The sequence below is a fragment of the Zea mays genome, chromosome 1, assembly GCF_902167145.1.
Source record: "Zea mays cultivar B73 chromosome 1, Zm-B73-REFERENCE-NAM-5.0, whole genome shotgun sequence".
Taxonomy (NCBI): Eukaryota; Viridiplantae; Streptophyta; class Magnoliopsida; order Poales; family Poaceae; genus Zea; species Zea mays.
This window is the reverse complement of record NC_050096.1, coordinates 301408239-301426784: the sequence shown is the minus strand read 5'-3', so window position 1 is coordinate 301426784 and position 18546 is coordinate 301408239. Positions and strand designations below refer to the sequence as shown.

The 18546-nt window shown below is 40.1% G+C and overlaps 1 protein-coding gene across 1 annotated transcript; it reads right to left on the bottom strand.

The window, feature by feature from the left end:
• Positions 1-10005: 10005 nt before the first annotated feature.
• Positions 10006-10491, bottom strand: LOC109943308 (uncharacterized). The gene has a single exon (XM_020546257.1). The coding sequence runs from the start codon at positions 10489-10491 to the stop codon at positions 10006-10008; it is 486 nt and encodes a 161-aa protein (XP_020401846.1).
• Between the last annotated feature and the right edge of the window lie 8055 nt (positions 10492-18546).

The window sequence follows — 18546 nt, the reverse complement described above, 5'->3', positions numbered from 1 at the left end:
GCTCACCAATAATGCATAACTAAAGTTCATTTAGTTTTATATTTTTTATAGATTAATTTATGCAACATATTATATAATACTTATGCCTTCAGTTGTATTACATCATCACCAATACCTTTCCTGTATGATTAGATTTAAATATGTCTCATACCTCGTTTGATGAATTTCATTTGATTTTACATGTAAACTATTATTTTTTACATACCATGTTATTATGCGGATCTAGTTGGTAATAATATTCATGCATTACCATTATTTTATAACTATACATTTTAATTTTTGGTTCACATCAACAGCAACTAATTTTATCATGTTATTGTGCAGATCGAGATAAACTACCAACAAGCACATCGTCACCAATAAATGACCCTGTATCCACGCCTCCTGTTGGAACCTCTGATAATCAGCATCATGATCGCCCCACTCAGATTCCAACTGCTGATATTAAAGGATCCGACTAGGTCAGTAGTTTTGTCATATAAAAACTTAGGTGTAGGCATATACACATATCTATATCAAATAGAGCATACTAGTTCACATGATGATATACACCAACTTCATATGTTTCCCATACAGGTATCCGGTGTAAACGTTGGTATCGAAGAATCGGTCATGGATGCTCCAATCTTTGACAAAACTCCAATATCAAATGTTTGTTTTATTTTATTCCCAACGATTATCCTTATAATTACAATATGTTATAGTAACCCTCATATATCTGAATGTTTTTATTTATTTTTTCATAAGGCTCCCATTACCGATAATATTGCTGTCACAGAAGTAACTCCACCCCGAAATTCTGTCAGTATATATTCTTCATAATATTTTGGTTATATTAGCATTACCCTATATCGTTGTATTATATTCACATACTTTATTGTGTTTCAGGAAGGACAAAATCCTGTTGTGCAGGATCCTCCCACCACTTGGTGCCCCAAAGTTCGACAAAACCCCTTTGACAGAAGTAAGTTATGTCCCTTTCATTTCATATCATACTCACATATATATACCATATTACATACAAATTTATGCCATTGTATACTAACACATATACATATTAGGCAACTAATGAAGTGGTTAGAAGAACTATTGACAGTCAAACAGTTGATGCTAAACCTCGTCATGTATCACGTGAACAATGTACTCGCCAATTGCTTAAGTTCATTTGTTCCCAACAAATGGAGCAGAGCATGTATGCACCCCTTATCCCATCCTCTATTTAGTATCCATAATTATTCGACCTTCAAGTTAATATATTTTTTTGGCAGGTCCATTATTGATTTTGGAGGATATGGTGGTTCTTTGTTGGATGTTGTTGAATCTTTTGGGCCTCATAAATGCCTTGACAACCTTTTCATGCAGGGATTCATTGATTGTATTCGTGATGATGATCAATTATGCAATCCAGATAACATAAGCAACACACTTATAGTAAATGTTAATGTTGGGGTAATGTTTTTGTATTGCACTCTTCAAGCATTTATCATGTTTCGTATTTTGGTGTATAAACATATCTTATTTATCAATATATTTATTATGCAGGTTGTTCTGAATATGGAGGAGCTCGAACAACATAGTTCAAATCCACAACCTTTCTCAACCTCCGTTCTTACAGATTTACTTGTCCGTAGCCTTCCTCCAGTTGAAGCTCTAAACAAAGTTAAACTGGTGAGTCCCAACCATTCTTGTTTGTAAGATTATATTAATGTTTCTTTTTTATAAGTTTCCTTTTTGATACCAAACACTGTTATCTTGCTCACAGTATATTCAGTTTTTTATATTTACTTTCTTTTTTCACATTCATATCATTCTTAAGTCATATCCTATCAATTTATGTTAACAGATCATGGTTCATATGCTCTGTCGTAGTCACTGGACTCTATATGCAATCAATTTCCAGCTTCGTTGCATAGACATTTTAGATTCAAATTCATATGGTCCAGCCCTTGGCGGTACTACCTGGAAAGATATCCACAATGATCAAGTAATGATAAATGGAATGAAACTCCCATGGTTAGCATGGCGTTACAAGAAGCTTGACCAGATTCTTGTATACTAAAATTTGGCAACTTCAAAATTGCGCTTCTTCCCAACTGTCCAAACATGCAGCCAGGCTCCAATGATTGTGGCTTTTTTGTCACTAGCTTCATACGATGATACGACTTTGATGATGGTGATGTATCAGAAATTGTTGTACCGGTACATTACTAAATTGCTTCTTTGTTACTGCATAAAATCAGTATTAATACAATTTCTAACCATTAATAGAACTATTATGACAAATGCAGGACGAACCAATGGACCAACATGCGTTTGTTTTACATTACCTAACCTTTCATGGCAACAACAGGGTTTACCCCTTCCCTGCAGAACTAATCCCTTTCAAATATGTTCCAAGGAAACGACGTTGTTTAAAAGCCAAGGTTTAGCTATCATAGCTGAACATCATTCCGTATGGAATCTACAATATGTCTATGCTACTTCTCATGACACTTATGTCAAGTGTTTCAAATGTCTGTGCTACTTCTCATGACACTTATGTCAAGTGTGTCAAGTGTTTATGCTACTTCTTATCATACTTATGTCAAGTGTGTAAAACCGCTATGCTATTTCTGATGTCAGTTATGTCAAGTGTGCCAAGTGTCTATGCCATTTATGTCAAGTTTGTCAAACTATTAATCATTATGTCAAGTGTTGGCTTAGTTCTAGTTCCAGACATTCCAGACAATCATGTTCAGTTTGCTCTATCTTCAATGTATGACATTGGAAGTATGACTGTTACCTATATGGTACTGTTATGCACATCCAGTCTACTTTTTATGATGATCACATCTTATATGTAATATGTGTTTGTCCTTGTTTGACATCTAATCACGCCATATTATTTTTATTTGACATGCTTTTTCATTACATTCAAGCATTATTTATAACTACATTTGCATAACTCAAATGATGACATTATATAATGCACTCATGCAATAGAAGTTGATGTCATTGTTCTATTACAAACAATTACTACGTCACCACACTATTTTCCCACATCTAATTCTTCACCCATACCCATCTGTTCACCAGTTGATTCATTGTCTTCTTCTTCAACCATACGATGTTTTTTTGTTGTGGAGGTTTCATTCCATTGTGGAACATTTGTTTTACTATTGATTCTTGAACCCGGCGGACGTCCTCTTTTTCGATTAGCCAGTGTGGCTAGTCTTGCTATGTTCTCTTCCAGAGACAAACAAGTCCTGTTGTTGTGTCCATCTGCAATTCCACATAGCTGGCATCTCCTATTCTTCTTTTTTTCTCCTTTGGCACCTAGTTTCAGAATCCTTTCTTCTGTATTTTTTATTGTTCGACCTTTTGGTTTTGCTCGATCCAGCATACCCAGGTTTATAACATCCACATTAAAATCCAACCTCTGCATCATATAAAATCGATATTCATTACTATACCTATATAAATAAACATTGCATGTGTAATACTAATAAACAACAATAATTAAGGCTAACCTTCTTAGCTTCTGTGGATGTACCCAACTGTTCGATTTGGTCGTGTGATACATGCAACGGAGAACTTGTATCACACACCAACTGATGAATGTTACTATTGTCGACCTATATAGCATAACCTAAATCTATCACCATGTCATTGTATCATATCCATAACCATACTACTCACAAATTCTATAAATTTTGCATATTTACCTAGTTTCCCAACTGGAACTAGTTCTAACGCAGATCCACATCCGGTCACAATATTATGATCATCCTGCATTATAACATTCGTTGTAGTCAATTGTATCGTATATTCATTTCATACATGACTATCTGCAAGAATATATATTTATCTTTACATACTATATAGGTTTGGGCTGCGCGCGTGGAAACGCGTTCCTGGGCCGAATTGACACCCGCGGCCCAAACCAGCTATTATCTCTTTTCTCTTTTTTAAATTTTTTTATTTCTTTTCCTTTTTATTTTCTTGATTTCAAATGTGAATTTGAATTTTGCTATGAGTTTTACCATTGAGCCAAATGTACAAATTCAACTCCTAGTGCAAGAAGAATATGTATTTATTTACATATTTATTTTCTGTATATAATATTTTATTTCCTTTCCTCTTTCTTGATTATTTCTCATTTCCAAGTATTCAAGTTAGTCATTAACTCTCAAATTTGGAGATTAATTTATTTCTATTAATGTGACTACTATTATTATTAAATGCACATACAAACAAAAGCCAACATGATGCACAATTTAGTGATATCATTTATTAATTATTTACTTTTAAATGGGGTGTTCACATGTGTTTATATGTAGAGGCAACTCATATATAGGAAATAATTTCCATTTCTTATCCTTTACAACTTGGGTATTACATACATTTCGCAGAGCAATTGGCATTGCAGGATCTTGATCTGCAAACGATCACAACACATTCATTTAATTTTAATTTCATGACGAATTAGCATAACAAATTCGCATACCACATACCTGTCAGCATAACTCTCGATCCCTCGCATCCCATACATGTTTTGAATGCATTGAAAGCCCATTCAAATGTTTCAACGGTCTCATCTCCCAACAACACAAAGCCAAACACAGTACATTCCAGATGGTTGTTACCTCCAATAAACATGCCCAGTGGCTTATCATATAGATTGGTCTTGGGTGTTGTATCAAAGGTCACAACATCACCATAATCTACATATTCCCCTGCATACTTGCATGTGACCAAAAAATACTCACTATTTTTTCATCCTTGTCTAGCTGAAAATCACAAAAGAATTGTGGATTCTGTTTCTTGCATGCCGTAAAGAAAGATAGAAGTTTAGCTACATCATTAGCGCAGTTCTCTCGTATCCTTGCTGCCCTCCTACAAATGTTTTACCCAAAAACTACCATCAATTAATCATAAATATATTTCATATACTAATATTTATGCCAATCCATATATATAAACTCAAAACAAATATTTCTTACATGTTTTTTAGATCTTGAGCAGTTACTGGTACGTTCTCTGGCCCATCATGCATGTCTGATATAACTATGCAATGCTGGGGCACCCGGCTATCATGCATTGCATCAACAAAATTTATGAATTCCGCATCCCGACTTTTGTTGCAACGTAGATGTTGTTTCTCTGCTTCGTCAGTGATGAAATCATAATTATGCTCACTAGTTCAATATTTGCAGCTACCACATTTTTTACCATCATCATATTTTTAATTTGATTCCAGCCTTACATTGCTTACGTCCAGAATTCCTATTCCTCAACCTAGGTGTATCATTTGGTCTAGGTGCACTTTTTCCTTCACGTGAACAATTTATCCACTTACTGAACGTCTTGTCCCTATATTTTTTCAAGGGAAATCCAACTTCATATGCTTACCTTTTATAAAATTTATATGCATCATCAATATCCTTGAAAGTCATCCCTACTATTGGAACTATATTCGGATCAATGGTTGTTCGCTGTAATTCATTGACAATGTAGAGTGTACAAATGATTATGCTCATAACAATCTACTCAAACAACTATCAAATACAACAATTGAACTTACATGTGAATGTAGTACTTGAGGTGTATCCATCTCCCGGGAGCTAATATTGGACATCGGAGGTCGAATCCGATGTTCTCCTTCCTCCCCATTGCTTATCTCGTTGATTCGAGGCCCCATTAGAACATGAGGTGGTGTAAACATTAAGTTACCATCAACGACTGCCTCGGTGTCTTGACGAATCACAACTCCATCTCCTGCCATTGCCGGCGATTATCCAGAGTTGGCCATCTCCACCGCCAACGATTGATGCAGTCTGAAGCCTTATGTTTTTTCATATGAAGACAATGATGGATGCTACACTAAACGTGTAACCGCATCCCCCTTTCCAGGGTATTTCCACTTTTTTCAAACTGTTACCGATAATGGAGCAAGTCACCTAGAATCCAAATATCCCTCAATCACTATTTACGCCATATTAACTCAAAGTTTTATACCAAATGGTATATACTATATACACAACATTTATAGCGTATATGTGTTACGCCATATCTTTTAACATCTTATTCCATATTTTATCTTATCCCTTCCACCTTTATGCTCCATGGAAGATCCATAAATTCCGCGGCCACAATTAACCGAATCCACGTCTGCATGAGGAATCTAATCCCTATAATTCCGCCCACTACCATATGATAACACCCTTGCCGTTCTGACCAACGTTTTACCCATAACACACTTCACGATGACGTCCAACCTGCACGTTCCCTGTCACGGTCCGATCGAACACCCACGCGTTCGGTTCCAGTGGTCCTGTACGCTCCCCTGACCCCGTTACCGACCAGGTCTCCTATTATCCGAAGCCCAGGGCTCCTATTATACCTGCCCTATCTCTACTGCTCTATAAGGGTTCAGTGTGGGCGTCCACCAGGGCTACACCGTGCCCCCACCCTGGCGCCTCCGGCCTCCACCACGCGTCCTCAGCCCCTGCCTCCCCCCTCACTGCACATTCACCTCCCCTGCGACCTGCCCCGCTCGCCCCCACCGAGGCCGACATTACGTGCCATCAACGCATGCGCCCCCTTCCTCGGAGACAGTGGTTGCCTCGCCCATCCCCGCAAGGTACACGGCCCCCGTCCACTCTTACTCTACCCCCATCGCCCCCAATCCCAGTCATAGTCTCTCCTAAATCAAGTAAGGAGATATGTAGATCGACCGGATGGTGAAGGATCCGGGCGGTGGTAGACTAGGTGTGGCCTGCAGTGGAGACGGGGAGGAGCTCCTTCACTGTTGTGCTGACGAGCGCTCCCCTGCGTGGTAAACCCTAATCGACTCACACTTCTTGCAAAACATATCGTAACACGGCATAAGAGGTCAATAATTGAACTGCTCACACGTATCATTGCGTCCTATCAGCTTAAGAAACTGCTCTGCGGACAAGACGACATACACATCCATTGGGTACCAAGTCTGGGTTTTCTGGAAAACTCCAAACCAAATAATATCAGCAAGTTGGCTGGTCAAACCTTAGTCAACCAGGACTCTATTGGTTGAACTCATCCGACTACTTCAGCAAACCTTGGCTAGACACGACCCAGCCAGATAGGTCTCAATCGACTAAGCTTTAGCCGACCAAACCTCCCTCAAGCTAAATTTAGTCGGCTAGATGTCGTTTAGCAAAAAACTCGACTTACTCACAACCAGGCCAATAAAATGATCCTCTGAAGAAAAGATATCGGGAACCATTGAGTAGATTGTTGCTCAACTCAACTCAAAGCTCGGGGGCTACACCTATTGGGTGCACCGATAACATGGGAAAAGAAGTTACACTTAAAGACAATCAAATAACATAGTTCATTCTTGGTGTCTCGAGCCTATTATCCTCGAAAATTCGCTTGAGCCTTGGGGGATTTTGGGAGATAGATGTCCCATGGGCCACTAAGGCATAGATACATTCCATGGGCCACCAAAGAGGCCCCTGATAAGTCACCCAATATAGCGCATAGTGGGCCTCGCTCGGGTGGGACAAATAATAACCGAAGTGACGACGTGGGGAATAGCTGAAAATATCGAAGAATATTGCACGTGTATACCGATGGTGCATGTGTCCTGCAGGGGGGTCACGCTGCGTGTCCGCAGAGGGATCACCTAAACTCTAAAGACGCGTCCTGAGCACAGCCGAGCACCGGATCACTCAGATGATAACTTGGAGAAGGAAACCAAGCACCGAAAGAATAGGCATACTTGTAGCAACAGAAAGTAGACTCAATTGGACTCAATGATCTATAAAGGGATGTCTCTTCAGTCAGCTATATAAGGCTGCAGAAGTACCCCTACAAAAAAGAGAGAGCACTCCATAGATTGATAGGCAACTTCATCTTCCACCTCCCACAATCACATGTAATCTGGGAACTCAGAGCAATCCAATACTCAACACTACAGGACGTATGGTATTACGCACTTGCGTAACCGAACCCGTATAAATACCTCATGTTCCAACGTGTCCCTGCACGTATCATCGAGCAGCGATCGACATCGCCGTCCTCCCAAAAGCTCTACGTGGGTTACCACGTAGTGCGTCGTCGGGACTAAACACCGAAACTGTTCGTACAAGGAACAAAGTCCTGTTAGAACTCAAGGAAGACGGTTCTAACGATCGGATTCGAAATCAGCATATGGATAAAATTCCTTTTTGAATTTTTTAGAAAAGAGTTTAAATCCAAATCCAATTTTTAGGTGTGAATTTAAATTCACACAGGTAAAAATAATGCTCCAGCATGCAGCGCATAAACAAAATATTTATTTTAAGAAAAATATTATTTGAAATGTTTGATCCATATAAATGTCCTCTAATTCAAATAAATATGGGAGATAATTTTATTTAAATTTCAAATTAGAATTTTGGAACAGCAAATCATACATGAATACATTACTAGCTCACACTTTGTTTTTAATTACTTAGTACACTCTATGCGATAGAACCAGCCATTCATGAATATGACGCCCTTGTCCTTGCCACAACCGCCGAGGTGGCCGAGGGATGGGTGGTGACTGGGGGAGGGGAGGGGATGAGAGGTGGCGATGGGGGTAGGGGCGGCACGTAGATTGGTGTCATGAGGGGGGTAAGCGGGAGACGGCGGCGTCGAGGACAAGGGCGGTGTGCGGCATCAAGGCCGAGAAGCACGGGCCACGCAGGAGGACATCAGAGACAGTGGCGGATGCGGTGAGCTGCAGGGTGAATCGTGAGCGGGGAGGACAGGGTTGGAGAGCACGGTATCGCTGTGCACGGCTATAGTTGATGCTTAATAGGTAGTAGAGATTTAGTTAATTATATATAAAAGTGGAGCTTTAATTTAAGATTTGGTGTGGTATATAGTGAACAGAAAAATTATTTGTTTTTTTTAAAAAAATATAGAATTAATCGTGTTATTATTTGTAATAAAGTAGAGAACGTAATGATTAGTGTAGAAAACATAACAATGAAAATTTTATGATGTTTTTTTAATCTTGAATACGATGTCTTTTGTGGCCTCGTAGAATTTTGAAAACAAATTAAACTATACATAAAAATCAGGTTTTAGAAGCAAGGGACCGAACAAGGTGAGGGAATACATTTCGGTATTGGCATCTTAATTATAAAGATTAATATTGACGCTACCGAAATCAAGAGTAGGATGATTTCCTAGTGGTTGTTTTGAGTTTTAACGTCTAAAAGAAATAAAGAAACAGAAATACATATGCATATGCATGGTTTGTTTTGACGTCTAAAACAAATTTACAAAGTTTGTAAAAGAAAACAAACAGAAATCATCCATCGTCTGTAAAAGAAAACAAACAGAAATCCATCGTTTGTAAAAGAAAACAAACAGAAATACACTGCACGCAGCCTATCACAAACAGAAATCCATACCATTTCGAGATTTATCTCCTATATATCTAGTAGATCGATCTGTTTCACAGTTCAAAATTCTGCTGTCAGACTTATCTCGTAAAGGTGTATATAAACACCTACCTAGCTACCTGCCTGTCCGCGTGCAGTGCAGAACTTACGTAGACACAAGAAGCTAGCCATCATCGTCCCCCACCCGCGGCGACAGAACGTACGCGCTAGGCGCTAGCCGATCCACCATCACCACCTGGAGATCGGAGATCGGTGGCATATGGCCGCCGACGATCACGTCTTCCGGGCCACCAACGAGGCGTCCGTCGCCCTCCTGCGCGGCCTCCGCGCCGGAACCGTCGACAAAGCCTTCATCCACAACGTGGACGTGTACACCGCTGCTCCTGAGGAGCTGGTCGCCGGCCTGGAGCCGGTGCCGGGCACCGACGTGACGGAGGACGGGTACAACTGGCAGTGGTACCTATACTGTCCGAAACGATACAAGAACGGCGTGGGAAGGGCCAGCGGGCACAGGCTGCGCGCGGTGGAGACCGCCGGGACGTGCTGGCACTCGGAGACTGGCCCGAAGCCCGTGGAGGGCTTGCCCGGCGCCACGTTCTGCAGCTTATCCTACGGCCGCAAGGAGAAGGAGGACGAGGGGACGTCGGGTCGGCATCGCCATCGCTTCGACAGGATGGGATGGCACATGACCGAGTACGACGACACCCAGGGCGGCGGCGGCGACCACGTGCTGTGCAAGGTGCACCGTTCGTCCTCGTCTCTGGCCAAGAAGAAATGCAATACCAAGAGGACGGCGACAGGCGATCACCCCGAGGCGCCGCCAACCAAGGTGATCCGCGACGTGCAGGTGCAGCAGATGCAGGACCCCGCCGGCGCCATCTTCACCGGTGCTACTGCTTACCCGACGATGGATGATCCCCGGATGGTCGGAGGCGAGTTGGGCAAGTCCAACGTCGACTACTTGCTCAACATCAACAATGTCGATGGGGAGCAGCAGCAGCAGCAACAGCCATGCGCTGAGCCGAGCAGCGACGTGCAGGTGCAGGTGGACCCCGCCGCCACCTTGATGCCCAGCTATGTTCATGGTCATCAACAAGGCGGGGATCCCCTGATGGCCGGAGGCAAGGAGGAACAGAGTCGACGCGTTGAGTCACCAGAGGCGGAGCTCGACTACTTCGACGACTGTCTCAACAATGTCGATTGGAAAGGTTTCCTAGAGATACTGGGAGACAATGAGGAGCAGGGGTTACCGCTGCAGCAGCAACCATGCATTGAACCGGCCGAGCAGAGCAGCGACGTGCAGGTGCAGGTGGATCCCGCCGCCACCTTGATGCCCTGCTATGTTCATGGTCATGAACAAGGCGGGGATCCCCTGATGGCCGGAGGCGAGGAGGAACAGAGTCGACGCATTGAGTCAGCAGTGGCGGAGCTCGACTACTTCGACGACTGGCTCAACAATGTCTATCGGAAAGGTTTCCTAGAGATACTGAGAGACTATGAGGAGCAGGGGTTGCCGCTGCAGCAGCAGCCATGCGTTGAACCGGCCGAGCAGAGCAGCGACGTGCAGGTGCAGGTGGTCCCCGCCGCCACCTTGATGCTGGGAGACCATGAGGAGCAGGGGCTGCCGCAGCAGCAGCAACCATGCGCTGAGCCGGCGGCCGAGCAGAGCCAGAGCAGCAGAACCGTGCCGTCCGTTTAAAAATCTGCTGATTGTAAACACTTGACAGGGAGATTCACAGTATGCATGGTTGTTTTACTTTATTTGATGTTATTCATATCGACAACTCGAGATTACCCTATGTAGATGCTGACAGGAAATTAAGATGATGTTGTATGAAGCAATGGGAATTAATGTATATAATTGTTCATCAGATCTAGTGTATCGTGAAGGATCCTATCCAGATTATAGAGCTTTGTGGCTTGTGGAATCATACTTCGAGTGAATCTTTGCAGTCACTTGTGTTATATATGACATCTCCTCGATTAATCTTCAGACAAGTGGTCTAAAATAAATCATCTTCAGGAACTGAAAATTTTCACTTATTACAACTGGTCTTCTTCTCTAGAATGTTTGATGCTTAATACTATCACATGCTTTCTCAGATGTTTCACCTTGTATACGAATACTACTTCAGTAGTATTTGAGATGTCATGAAAGTTGGCTGCAAAGGAGGAAAAACACACACGTGTCCCCACTTCTTAACTGAGCATTAGCAGTTCCAGAGTAAAAAATGTTACATACACAAGACATTTGCGATGTTGTTATATAATGATCCAAACAGGACGTGTCCCGAAAGATGAATAATCATCCCAGACAGGTTCTTGAATCGTATATATATATCACATACTTGAAGATACACTCCAGATATCCTGAAAGGTCTACGGGACAAGCAAAAACACAATTGACACGAAAGATAAGACATCAACAAAAATGCCCGCCTTTCATCTGCTCTCTAAAACTGCTTGCTGGTCTTTTTCAATCTTCGGTTTTCGCCTTTTCTAGCTTCTGCAATGCACAATAGCACAAGTTAACACACGGCTCTAAAGAATATGCATAGAAGCAATACAGCAAAGAACAGTAAAAACCATCTTTGAAATAGAACAAACACAAGATGCTAGCACAGGGCTTAAGGATATTTTAGAACATACAGGACTCGACTAAATGAAATCATATTATTTATGTAGCACCTGTGAGTGCAGGTGTTCAGTTTGTTAAAAAGCAATCTCTTTTAAAGCTCAAATCGCATCCAGCCTATAACCTGAATTCTGCATTCATTCACAGAGGGTTTACCTATACAAATACCGCTAACTTGGCACTGCAAGCAAATGATCCCCAGGATTTGCTGACACCTCAATTAAAGGTGCATCAAGTTCTAGTAGGATGTAAAGAAAAAGATCCAAAGAAATTGTAGCAAAAAATAAGTCATGCTAATCAGATTTCAAGGGCAATGAGGATCGGGGAAGGTCCCAGATTCCAACACTGAACCAGATGTGAGCATCGGAACCAAATGAGACATTAGTTATAACATGAAGAATATCCAGAATTCATTTAACCTTCCACTTAGGCTGCAGCTGTGCAGCATACAAACATCCTATCTAAACAGCTAGGATGTTCAGACAAGTGGTCTAAAATAAATCATCTTCAGGCAACGGAACTGTAAATTTTCACTTATTACAACTGGTCTTCTTCTCTAGATGCTTAATACTATCACTTGCTTTCTAAGTTCTGATCACTCATAGCACTCTCTGCTTGCTCATAATCTCTACTGTTTCTGAGTTCTGATCACTCATAGCTAGGTAAACGCTATTATTCAACTCATGAGTGATTTTCTGATTACCTGTTTAAACGCTGACAGAGAGAAGCATGATTGATGAACAAAGTTCATCTGTGCCTTTAATTTGTCAAATCATGCTTCGAGTGAATGTTTTGCAGTCAGCTGTGTGCAGACAAGTGGTCTAAATTAGATCATCTTTCATTCATCTTTGGAATGTCTAATGCGCTAGTCATAACATGTGGATGTTTATAAGATGATGCTGCTAACAAGTACTCCGTATTTGCCATTTTCACTAGCCATAACATTAAAAGAAGACGTATTTGCCATTTTCACTAGTCATAACATAAAAATAAGACCAATATTAGATGAAGTTCACCCAGCGCTCGAAAAATAATCCTTCAGACAAGTGGTCTAAATAGATCAAACTGATGAATTTCACTTACAACAGGTCTGGAATTGAATGTCTGATGCTTCATCTTTAGTTTAGAAAACATGCATTTTAATGGTGGAGAAATAAGCCTTTAGTTTTGCACGTTCCACATGGATGTTTCACCTTGTATACGAATACTACTTCAGTAGTATTTGAGATGTCATCAAAGTTGGCTGCAAAGGAGGAAACACACACGTGTCCCCACTTCTTAACCGAGCATTAGCGGTTCCAAAGTAAAAAATGTTACATACACAAGACATTTGCGATGCTGTCATATAATGACCCAAACTAGGTGTCCCGAAAGATGAATAATCTTCCCAGACAGGTTCTTGGATTGTGTGTGTGTGTGTGTGTATATATATATATATATATATATATATATATATATATATAGAGAGAGAGAGAGAGAGAGAGATTCCTAGTCTTCCAATAATAGAGGAAGCACAGGCCAGTCAATGTACCCCCGGTTGAACCAAACATGGTCAGCATATCCTCACCCACGTCTGTTAGCCACGCACGCGACCCCACTCGTTTGACACCGTCTAAAACTGTCTTCGCGCAACCACGGCCGATAAGCCCGCGCGAGAAGGTAGGGTTTCTACCAACTGTCTCTGCGGAACAGGAAGGAAACCACTGAATCCTGGCGACCGAGGCGGTCCGACCAAGGCGACTGGCCATTCGACTTCCGCCGCTGCCATTCATCTCCGCAACATCACTCTGCGGTTTTGGAGCCCCGATTGAAGAGCCATTGCTGTTCGTGAAGTTCCGCAGTATCGCTCGACCTTCAAACACATCGAGGTTTCTGTTGCCGTTTGAGGTATTTTTATCGATTTGAAGTCGTTCCGCATCTTTTCCTCAGTTATAAGCTATGTGTGATTTTAATCCATCTCCACATTCTCCAATCGGGCGCGTTATCTTCAAAAAAATCACCCATAGCATCACTCTGCGGTTTTGGAGCCCTGATTGAAGAGCCATTGCAGTTCGTGAAGATCCGCGGTATCGCTCGACCTTCAAATACTTCAAGGTCACCGTCGCCGTTTGAGGTATTTTTCTCGATGTGAAGTCGTTTCGCATCTTTTCCTGAGTTGTAGCTATGTGTGATTTTAATCCGTCTCCACAATCTCCAATCGAGCCGGTTATTTTTAAAAAACAACCCATTTCGTCGATTTTATTTTACATCCCCAGTTTATGATATATATGCACATCGATACAGCTATATATGCCATTTTAATTTTTAAGACCGACACAGTTTTATCCATGTTTCAAGCTCATCACAATGTGTATTTTAATATGAACTAGTTATTTAAATATTTGTATATTCAGTTGATGAAAATGTGTATTTTTTATTATGCATTAGTTGCACTTATATGAACTAGTTAGGTAATATTTATGATTGTATTTATACATGGTTCCTAACTGTTATGGCATGTAACCGGAAAAGGTAGTTTAATTAAATACAGTTATATACACTATGCAAAATGGTCATGGCATATATGTATTCATACACCATTTTCCTTAAATTCAGTCATTTGTCAACAGTTACATTGCTTGCTGAATCACGAAGTCTGTTGATCGTCCTCCATCGAATCCAAAAAGATTAACTATTGAATCAAGCCAAGAGTTGTTTTCAGTTGACATTTATAGACGCACAAGATCTAGCAGCTCCTCCCAACATGCTGATAATACCCAGACCAAGCTGTAGCTAGATCCTCAGCCGCCATTACCAGTTACTCGTTTATGTAGAAAGGCGCTAGCTTGTCGGGTGAAAAAAAGTCATCCTGCAACACCAGCCGCATCGTCTGACGACGATTTTATGCCTCCTCCAACATTGAAGCACACTTTTAAATCAGCTGCACCCTCCAGTTCAGTAACTAACCATCCAAAGAAAAAGTCTCGGGTATTGAACACGGACATCCCACCCCCACAAGTTTCCATTAAGTCAAGCAGTTCAAAGTCTGCTATTGATTTGAAGACAAAGAACATTATGAAAACAAGTTCACCTAAACAGAGGACGCCCAGAAGATCTCAGGTACTATGCATATATTTATTTTTGTTTAGCTGTTATTTTGGGTGCACAATCAATGCTTTTGTAATACCCAATTGTTACATTCTATAATATGATTTGGTATGCTTGTTTGTTAGTGTTGTTACACTATAGTTATTTACAACCATCCGATAATTATTATAGGTACAATTATATTCTCATTCTTTGTAATAGTATCTATCCACTGTGTAATAATACCTATCCATTTATTCCAGCAGAAGTTGAACATCCAATGCATCCCGTATGATGTCCTTGTGTTGACTTGGATAATGAGTGATCGGCAGCGTGACGCTGTTGCTAGGTTGGGATTCCAAAGTATTTTTTATTTGCGTACGAATGCATTAGAGAGCAGGTCTCTATTAGGTGGTTGATGGATAAGACAATATGCCCAGGTGCTGAAAAGAATTCAAAATCACAAAAGAGACGGTTCGACTCATATTGGGTTTGCCTAGCGCTGGAGGTGGCAGGGAATTCACTGATTGGTATGGTGAAATTGATGCTGCTACAAAACTGAGACGGGATCTAAACATATCTAAAGATGAGTTTGATGTCGTTAAGCTACAGGACATGCTAGTTGTGGGGAATGACGATGAGCTATCCATCAGATGCTTTTTTCTGATTTTATTCAACCGGCTACTGTTCCCATCTGCTTCATGGGGTATTACCAACAATGAGTTCCTAATGACAACAAATATGGACCACATGGCCGATATTGATTGATGTCAATTAGTCTATACTGATCTGTGTGATGCTGCCAGTCCTTTGCACAGGAGGAGCACAACAAACATAACTGCAACAGTTTATGGATGCTCCCTCATCATTCTTGTAAGTTACTTTCTGATTAACAACCACATATATGCACTTCAAACATTTTTATATTTGCATACATAATCATTTATTACATAGATATTTAAGTTTTATGCTTATTGTCTATATGGTTCTTAGATATATTACCTTGACCATTTACACCACCATGCGTCACCTCAGAACAAGTTTTTTGACAACGAGACAATAAAAGATTTGACTAGGGCTAACAGATGTGGCTCCCGCCAACCTGGAGAACCATTTGGTGATGGAGAGGTTAGCCATTAACATTTGTTTTGATGTTGATAAAGATGTTATAGTTCCAATACACGCTAACAGTTATCACTGGGATTTAAACAGTTTCGTAGCCGCACAGAGACTTGTTATGTTATTGCTCCTGAACGACCGATTTCTGAGATATTCAACATATATGTCCCACGCATCAAATATTTGATTGGCAACAAGCTAAATTGTCTGCCCACCCAACATCGTCCAATGTTCGAATCATTGTTTGATGCACATGACAAGGAGGTTGACAAGTACTGCGCTTCTCTTCAACAAAGCCATCACATGCTTGTGTCCAAGCAGATTGAACTATCCGAGGCATTTGGAGAAATGATAGACAAAGTTCTAAGGGCTGCGACGAAGCATGATCCATAGCATGAAGGTACTAATAGTTATGCTTCTTTTTCACTTACATTATTCAGCTCACCAATAATGCATAACTAAAGTTCATTTAGTTTTATATTTTTTATAGATTAATTTATGCAACATATTATATAATACTTATGCCTTCAGTTGTATTACATCATCACCAATACCTTTCCTGTATGATTAGATTTAAATATGTCTCATACCTCGTTTGATGAATTTCATTTGATTTTACATGTAAACTATTATTTTTTACATACCATGTTATTATGCGGATCTAGTTGGTAATAATATTCATGCATTACCATTATTTTATAACTATACATTTTAATTTTTGGTTCACATCAACAGCAACTAATTTTATCATGTTATTGTGCAGATCGAGATAAACTACCAACAAGCACATCGTCACCAATAAATGACCCTGTATCCACGCCTCCTGTTGGAACCTCTGATAATCAACATCATGATCGCCCCACTCAGATTCCAACTGCTGATATTAAAGGATCCGACTAGGTCAGTAGTTTTGTCATATAAAAACTTAGGTGTAGGCATATACACATATCTATATCAAATAGAGCATACTAGTTCACATGATGATATACACCAACTTCATATGTTTCCCATACAGGTATCCGGTGTAAACGTTGGTATCGAAGAATCGGTCATGGATGCTCCAATCTTTGACAAAACTCCAATATCAAATGTTTGTTTTTTTATTCCCAACGATTATCCTTATAATTACAATATGTTATAGTAACCCTCATATATCTGAATGTTTTTATTTATTTTTTCATAAGGCTCCCATTACCGATAATATTGCTGTCACAGAAGTAACTCCACCCCGAAATTCTGTCAGTATATATTCTTCATAATATTTTGGTTATATTAGCATTACCCTATATCGTTGTATTATATTCACATACTTTATTATGTTTCAGGAAGGACAAAATCCTGTTGTGCAGGATCCTCCCACCACTGGTGCCCTAAAGTTCGACAAAACCCCTTTGACAGAAGTAAGTTATGTCCCTTTCATTTCATATCATACTCACATATATATACCATATTACATACAAATTTATGCCATTGTATACTAACACATATACATATTAGGCAACTAATGAAGTGGTTAGAAGAACTATTGACAGTCAAACAGTTGATGCTAAACCTCGTCATGTATCACGTGAACAATGTACTCGCCAATTGCTTAAGTTCATTTGTTCCCAACAAATGGAGCAGAGCATGTATGCACCCCTTATCCCATCCTCTATTTAGTATCCATAATTATTCGACCTTCAAGTTAATATATTTTTTTGGCAGGTCCATTATTGATTTTGGAGGATATGGTGGTTCTTTGTTGGATGTTGTTGAATCTTTTGGGCCTCATAAATGCCTTGACAACCTTTTCATGCAGGGATTCATTGATTGTATTCGTGATGATGATCAATTATGCAATCCAGATAACATAAGCAACACACTTATAGTAAATGTCAATGTTGGGGTAATGTTTTTGTATTGCACTCTTCAAGCATTTATCATGTTTCGTATTTTGGTGTATAAACATATCTTATTTATCAATATATTTATTATCCAGGTTGTTCTGAATATGGAGGAGCTCGAACAACATAGTTCAAATCCACAACCTTTCTCAACCTCCGTTCTTACAGATTTACTTGTCCGTAGCCTTCCTCCAGTTGAAGCTCTAAACAAAGTTAAACTGGTGAGTCCCAACCATTCTTGTTTGTAAGATTATATTAATGTTTCTTTTTTATAAGTTTCCTTTTTGATACCAAACACTGTTATCTTGCTCACAGTATATTCAGTTTTTTATATTTACTTTCTTTTTTCACATTCATATCATTCTTAAGTCATATCCTATCAATTTATGTTAACATATCATGGTTCATATGCTCTGTCGTAGTCACTGGACTCTATATGCAA

Coding starts and splice junctions, on each gene's coding strand:
- LOC109943308 (XM_020546257.1), bottom strand. CDS start 10,491: ATGACCATGAACATAGCTGGGCATCAAGGTGGCGGCGGGGTCCACCTG.